The 8010-nt window shown below is 29.3% G+C and overlaps 1 protein-coding gene across 1 annotated transcript; it reads left to right on the plus strand.

Moving 5' to 3' along the window:
* Positions 1 to 620: 620 nt before the first annotated feature.
* On the plus strand, positions 621 to 2176 carry LOC114941319 (very long chain fatty acid elongase AAEL008004-like). The gene is made up of 3 exons (XM_085487575.1): positions 621 to 631; positions 848 to 1169; positions 1832 to 2176. The coding sequence occupies exons 1-3, from the start codon at positions 621 to 623 to the stop codon at positions 2159 to 2161; spliced, it is 663 nt and encodes a 220-aa protein (XP_085343701.1). The 3' UTR covers positions 2162 to 2176.
* Positions 2177 to 8010: the final 5834 nt, after the last annotated feature.

The raw sequence follows: 8010 nt of genomic DNA on the forward strand, positions 1-8010 counted from the left end.
ATTGGTTTGCAATAGGATAGGATTCTACATGGGTTTGCAATGGATAATTTTTGTTAATGGCGTGCCCTTAACTGGTCGCCTTTTTTTACCTTTTTTTAAAGGTGAGTTTTTAGATTGTTATGACGTGACGCAAGAAGCCAAAAAAACTCGTATTTAAAAATTTTTTGTTTTTTTATCACAAATTCAGACTGCTCCCTCTTTTATTATGGCATTAACTTTAATTGTGAAAAAGCATTTGTTATTCTATTAACGCAATAAAAACTTGACTCACCGACTGTGAGTAATAAAAATTAGTTATGTACTTTGATTTCTTGAGTAACTACAGTTATAATTTATTGCTTATATTTCTTAAATTTTATGATACGACTTTAATGAGTTTCTTATTATGGTGTCCTGTGTTTTTCTGATCCTGGCTTATCAATCTTGGAGGGATTTAATATCGTTTGGACGCTATGATGACGATAATTAGAGATTTGATTTTAATTACTCTATCGGACCGGCGGATTTTTTAATAGAAAATTTGTCTCGGCGTAGATATAACCCTTTATTTTCTATTTTCTAATTTTTGTTTTTTATGCGGGATAATTTAGACTTTATAGCGCTAAAGATGGCCCTAAGAAATGTTCGAAATGTCCGCGATTATTATTAAGATTATATGTGAAACATTTGTCTACTTGTATAAATAATAAATTTCACGATGTTAACTTTAAATAAGTAATTGTCATTTTTATTAAGATTTTTTGCACCTAACGTACGGTGCCAGGCTCGTATTGTCATTTACTCTACTATTTTTTTTATTTTGAGAGCTATTTATAGCAATTTATGTTATTTAAATTTTATTAAATAGGGTTTGTGCACACTGTATATTTTATTTTAAAAACTATGTTGTATTTTTTACAGCTCCGTTAAGTCGTGAATGGCCATTAATATCTTCACAATTTCCATTAATGATGATAATTTTTGGATATTTGTATTTTATTCGTTATATTGGACCCCGCTATATGATAAGTCGAACGCCATATAAATTGAAAACCTTAATGTTGCTTTATAACTTTATACAAATTTTAGCAAACTTATGGATGGTACAAGAATTTATATCTTCTGACTGGTTTTCAAAATATACCCTATTGTGTTCAGAGCTATTTCCGCATTCTTCCAATACGCTTAAAGTATATTTTTATTATATGTAATATTATCATTAGTTATTGATTATATTGTTTGTCGGAAAAATAAGTTGTAAATAATTTTTAAATTTATATTTAAAAATTATTTACAACTTATTTTTCTGAGAATATAAAATAGACAATATGAAAGCGAGTAGAGTAAATATGATAATATGGAATATAAGATTATGAGTAGCCTTATATTCTACTCAAGAAATTGTCAGCAGTTCAATTATTAAAAAAAAGAAGTTCTAAGATTAAACTTTTGATTCAATAGAACTTTGATAATTTTTCTGTTCACACATTAAATTTTTACAAATAATTAATTACAGGTATATAAATTTTATAAGTCGTAATAATTACAATTTCGAAGAGAGAGAGAGAAAATTAAGACAGTGTTAGGAAAATATTATACTAATATAATTATATTTATTATCGATAATTATCTAGCAGATCATTATTCTATAAATTATTACACAATTAAATAATTTTTCTCACTTAATATTATACTAAAATTCTTTCATTTCAGTTTTTAATCAGATATTTTTGTAATAATTTCTGTGACATATTTCCTGTTGTTCGTTATTATTCACATTCTACATAGGCAATATTTTTTTATTTTTTTAATAACACTTTATGTACTTGGTTTTATCAAAGTCGAGTTTCAGATATTCAATTCTATGTGGTGGCTATTTATATTAAAGATATTCGATCTGACAGAAACCTGTATATTTGTGTTGAGGAAGAAACAGAATCAAGTTTCCACTTTGCACGTCTATCATCATGTCTCTAATATTTTTTTCGGATGGTTTTATTTAAAATACATTCTGGACGAGAGAGTGTTATTGCTTACTCTATTTAATTGTAGCATACACGTAATTATGTATATGTATTATTTTGTTTCTGCATGGGGTCCGAAATATCAACAAAAAATATATTTTCTTAAACCTTTTATAACTAAAATCCAAATGGTAAGTTGCATTATATTTTATTTATAATAAAACTTTATACACGAGTGAGTATGCATATAAAAATATATTAGGGGTATCCTACACAAAAGTTTTAGTCTTTCTGCATATTGATACAATTATATCATATAAGATATAAATAAATGTTTACCCTTTTATGTTTTGAAGTGTTAACATTAACATTTTCAAAACGTTAAATATAATTAATTAATATTAAACGTTATTTCACAAAACAATAATAACAAGATGAGTGACCAAAAATTTTATATTCTATATATACATTCGATATGCATTTCAATAAGAAAAGAACGTCGCTAAAAGTATATAGATTAATTTATTCTGCTCTTTGTAAAGGTGTTCTATCCATAATATTTGCAAATATTAATTTTGATATTTTATAAATAATAATTTTGATGTTAGTTGTCAATCACACTCTAGGATGCCACGAAAAGACTAAAACTAATGATTTGCAAGCATTATGCAGGGTGTCCCAGAGCACTTGTGCCAACGCTCGTGAGCAGGTAGAGGACAGTAAATTGAGCAAAAAAGTTTTATACCATTTTGCGATATTCGTAATAATAAACGAAATATTTAATACACTCAGCCGCAAAAAAAGCGGTACACTTAAAATTTGAGAAAATTCATCAAATTTTAAATAACCATAACTTGGTAAATAATAATGATAAAAATATGTTTAAAAAAGCAAAATGAAGGTTTTAATGTCCACTTTAAGAATATTTAAGTGCCAATTATGCTCAACCATTTTTTTAAATTGGCGGATAACGAAGTGAGAGAATGTAAAATTGATTATTAAAGGACCGAGTTTGGGACAGTGTACGGCGCGAATCAGGTATTGCAGCCCAATGGGATCAAATGCACGTGAAAGTGTGGAGTGTTACCTTTAAAATGCTTTTTTATTGAGCTCGATATGATAATTATTCATTGAATTATTCCAAATTCAATTCAAAACGCTTTTTTTCTTCTTCAATTTGCAACTCAGCGAATAATTATTGTATCGAGATCGGTAAAAAAGCATTTTAAAAGTAACACTCCACACTTTTACGTGCATTTAGTCCCATTGGGCTGCAATACCTGATTTACACCACGCACTGGAGCGCAAAGCGGAAACCTTTATTTAACAGTTTAAAAAAACATAATTTTATTATAATGAACATAATTAACATAATTAACATAATTTTAATTTAATTTACGTGTGTGTGTGTGTGTGTGTGTGTATTCGTTTATATACCACAAGGATAAGGACCCCGTGGTTCGTCAACTCCACAGTATTTAAAGACTCCAAACTCTCCTTGTGGCGTGTGTGTGTGTTTGTGTACGCGCGCACGCATGTGTGTATTAATAGTGGGTATGACCTCATTCATGCGATCAGGCATACTCTGTATTAATTTTTTTATTTCATCGTGCGTAATTGCATCCCATGAGTTTTGAAGAGTTCTTTGAGGTTCTCGCAGTGACTGAGAGGCAGGTACGTGATTTCGTACTTTCTTGCCGAGATTGTCGCACAAATGTTCGATGGGATTTAAATCTGGACTATTTGCTGGCCAAACGAGTCGATTTATGCCAACTTCATCAAAGAAATCAAGCACTCTTCTCGCAATGTGTGGTCGAGCATTGTCTTGCATAAACAAGAAGTTATCTCCGATAAAATGTGCATACGGAACAACATACGGAATGAGTACGTCTTCCACGTATACATCTGCGTTTATGTTTCTGTCAAAAAAAGTGCAAATCTGTATAAGTGTATGCTGAAATACCTGCCCAACCATTACAGAGCCTCCATTGTAGCTATGCCTTTCACTTACAGTACAATCTGCAAATCGTTCTTTACGGCGACGATAAACTCGTTCTCGTCCATCTGGAGAATAGAGACAAAAACGAGATTCATCGCTAAAGAGTACTTGGCTCCAGTCTGCGTAATTCCAGTCTCTATGCGCAATTGCAAAATTGAGTCGAGCTACACGATGACGACGTGTAAGTAAAGGTACAGTCGCTGGTCTGCGCGAAAACAGATTTTGTTGCGCTAATCTTCTCTGAACGATGTCAACGGATACATTACAATGGTGGACATTCCTTAAATTGTTTCGAATTTGGCTGTTTGATGTCTGTCTCTTAACGAATTTAAAACAATAAATCGGTCATCATTTTCATTGGTACATCGAGGGCGTCCAGAACCAGGTCTTTTCTTGAAAGAATTGGTGTTTAAGTACCTGGCATAAGCACGTTGCACAGTTGATGCCGACAAATCAAGTGCCTCAGCAATGTATCTTTGACTTCTGCCATCTTTAATTAAAGCAACAACTTGAGCAGCTTTTTCTGAAGTTATCATTGCCATAATTGGTCAGTAATTTCGAGAAGTAATTAATTATGGTTTCAATTGATAAAGTCGCAAAAAACAACGCGTCTAGAAAGCTTACAACTCAATCGCATAACTTGCACTGTAGTCTTTCCATGTCTTTTCCGTTTGAGACGCGTTGCTAAGAGACAGACGCGTCGTTAAGTCCCAGAATATGTACCGGGTGTTTAAATAAGCGTTACAAATTTTTATCTCTAAAAATGTAGAAAAAAATGTTTCAAATAAAAGTTTTAATATCTCGAGGGGGGCATAGTTGATGTCATAGAAATGTTTGTAAGAGGCAATTTTCAAGCTTATTTATTTAGTCAATTTAATTATTTTATATAGAATTATTCTAAGCATTTATGTAAATAGATTTTTTGTAATATTCTGCATAAAAATATGAGAAAATGTAGCCAAGAATTGAACAGTTTCCGAGATATTTCACATAATCTGACATATTTTTGATATAAAGTACAAAATATCTCGTAAAATATTTAGTTTTCAATAGTCTTGCTTTCATGTATAGAATAATTAGACGAAACAATTGGTATAAACAACAAACAAAAAAATATATATATCTGCATGTAGCAAATTGTATATTTTTTTTACTATGTATCTTTTTTTATTTGTCTATAATTATTCTATACATAAAAGTATCATCGAACACTAAATATTTTATTTACAAAATATTTTTTAATTTTTTTATCAAAATATGTTAGATTATGTAAAATATCTCGTTCAATTATTGACTTTTACCCTGTATGCAGAATATGTTACAAGGAAAAAATCAATTTACATAAATACTTAGACTAATCAATATAAAATAATTATCTTGAAAATTGCCTTCTACAAATATTTCTGTAACATCAAAGTATATATATCTCCGTTGAAATGCTGAAACTTTTATTTGCAGTATTATTTTCTAAAAATTATACTTTTAGAAATAAAAAATTGTAACGTTTTATTTAGAACATTCAGTAAATATATTTATACACACACATTAGAATGATATATATTATATATATAAAAATTGCATGTAAATATATAAGCAAAAAAAAACAAATATATATATATATATATATATATATATATATTATTGTGTTCAAACTATGTAATAAAGATACAATTATGTGTATGTTTTACTGTCATTGACACGCTTAGATAAAAACGCGTGTGCGAGATGATTCAACAGTAAAAATATATTATGTTGTCTAAAAAAATATAATATGTTGAACACAATAAAATTGACAAAATTAAACAAATCAAATATAGTAGGCCAACTAAACGAGCAAATAAATAAGGTGTAAAAATTTTATTAATAGTTAAATAATTAAAATGACATTCCGTTACAGAATCGATATAAATTGTAAACGTTTCGACTGCACTACAGTCTTTATCAATACATAAAAGTTAAATATTAAAATACAAAGTTAAATGTTAAAAATACAAAGTTAGTTAAATATTAAAATATAAAATTAAAACGATTCTTCGCTGTTGACCAATAGATATGCAAGGCGATTGGTCTGAGATGCCAAGTTATGCGATATTTAAACATGCTGCGGATATAATACGCAAATTAAATCAATGTTAGAGAAAATTAAAAAATCTTTCAACTTACATTATCGTTTTAACAAGTCCTTTTTCCCGATATTTCAAGTGTGTGTTGCGAAGTCTGAATACCAAATGTCAAAATAGAGAGCGTGATGTATTTATTTATTACCAATGTTTTTTCTAAATTATGATTCAGCAAATTTTTTAAGTATGTCAAAATAACTACTGTCTAACAACTCGGTGTCTTTATTTAAATTAATTCCATTTTTCTGTTCTTTAATGTGGATCATTTCAGATATTAGTCTTTTATGGTAATTCTTTTCATGATCCATAATTTTAATATTGTCCCAGTCAAATGTATGTTGTTCGTTTAGAATGTGTTCAGTGACAACCGAATGTCTAGCAGAGTCTAATTTAATATTATTTTTATGTTCTTTAAGTCTCGTTCCTAACTGTCTTTTTGTCTGTCCGACGTATGTGGCATCACAATCGTTGCAATTCAATTTATAAATAACGTTAGAATTCGTGGGGCAATTATTTTTGTCCTTTTGAACTTTTATGAAGTCATTCAATTTTTTAATGCAACGATATCCTACCACTACGTCAGGTCTTCTTATTGCTGAAGCAACTTTCTCAGATATTGATTCAATATATGGTATGACAAAATATTTAATGTTAGTATTAGTATTATTAGTATCTGTTATATTGTTATTATTAGGCTTGTTAATTTTCTTAGTTGAGAGATTTTTTAATCTGCGTTTTATTTCTGTGAAAATTAGATCAAGAGGATAACCGTTGGATAGCAAAATGTTAATAGCTTTCTCTATATTTTTTTTTGTGAAATTGCGGATGTGATAGTAATAAAGCTCTATCTACCAAGTTATAAATTGTTCCTATTTTATGACAAGTCGGATGATTTGAAAAAAATGAAACGTTTACAATTTATATCGATTCTGTAACGGAATGTTATTTTAATTATTTAACTATTAATAAATTTTTACACCTTATTTATTTGCTCGTTTAGTTGGCCTACTATATTTGATTTGTTTAATTTTGTTAATTTATACGAGCCTTTCATTAATTAATTACAATAAAATTGTTTCTTTTTGACATGTATGTAAATTTTTAATATGTGGAAACTGTTGATAATAGCCGAATTGTCGGTAATTATCGACAATTTTAGTTACGCTTAGATAAGGGCGCTAACCCGTCGGAGACTAAAAGTGAGATGTGTGTGTGTGTGTGCTGATCGATATTCGAGAGTTCTAGTCATAGTAGAATATTTTTCGTGCAATTCTTAACGCATTAAACAAGTTTCTAAAGAGTTCAAGACAGTACCGATGTTATATTATTTTTGAAAAAATGTTTACTACTCGAAAATGTATTTAAATGCATTTTAAGACAGATAAAAGTGAAATGTGTGTGTGTGTGCTGGTCAATATTTGAGAGTTCTAATCGTAATAAAATATTTTTCCTACAATTCTTAACGCATTAAACGAGTTTCTAAAGAGTTCAAGGCACTACCAATGTTGCGTTATTTAAAAAAAATTTTAATTTTATTAAATTTTTTATTACAGTATTTTTCGTCTGAACTTATGGGAACTCATGCCCAAAATGTTGAACTCGTCAGAATATTGCTCCCTTATGATAACAGATTCGAAATTCGATGAGATGCTAAAAAGCCATACGAGAAGTTAGCATCTCTTTTCTTTAGAATGCGATTTTATGTGCAAATCAATAGAACTATTGTTGAAACTTATTAGAACTCCTAGAACTATGCCGGATGCAAGTAAATTTGTGAGATGCTAACAATTGAGATGCTAGCTTCACACTGTCGCTATTGACAGCCATCCGATATGTCCACCGAGTCTGGTCTACCGCTTTTTACCCGATTATTTGCTTAGATATTTTAATTAATAACTCAATAATTATTGCGAATTTAGCAAAATGGTGTAAAACTTCTATACAATTT

The sequence above is a fragment of the Nylanderia fulva genome, unplaced genomic scaffold (assembly GCF_048542155.1).
Source record: "Nylanderia fulva isolate GAGA-0341 unplaced genomic scaffold, ASM4854215v1 Scaffold579, whole genome shotgun sequence".
Lineage (NCBI taxonomy): Eukaryota > Metazoa > Arthropoda > Insecta > Hymenoptera > Formicidae > Nylanderia > Nylanderia fulva.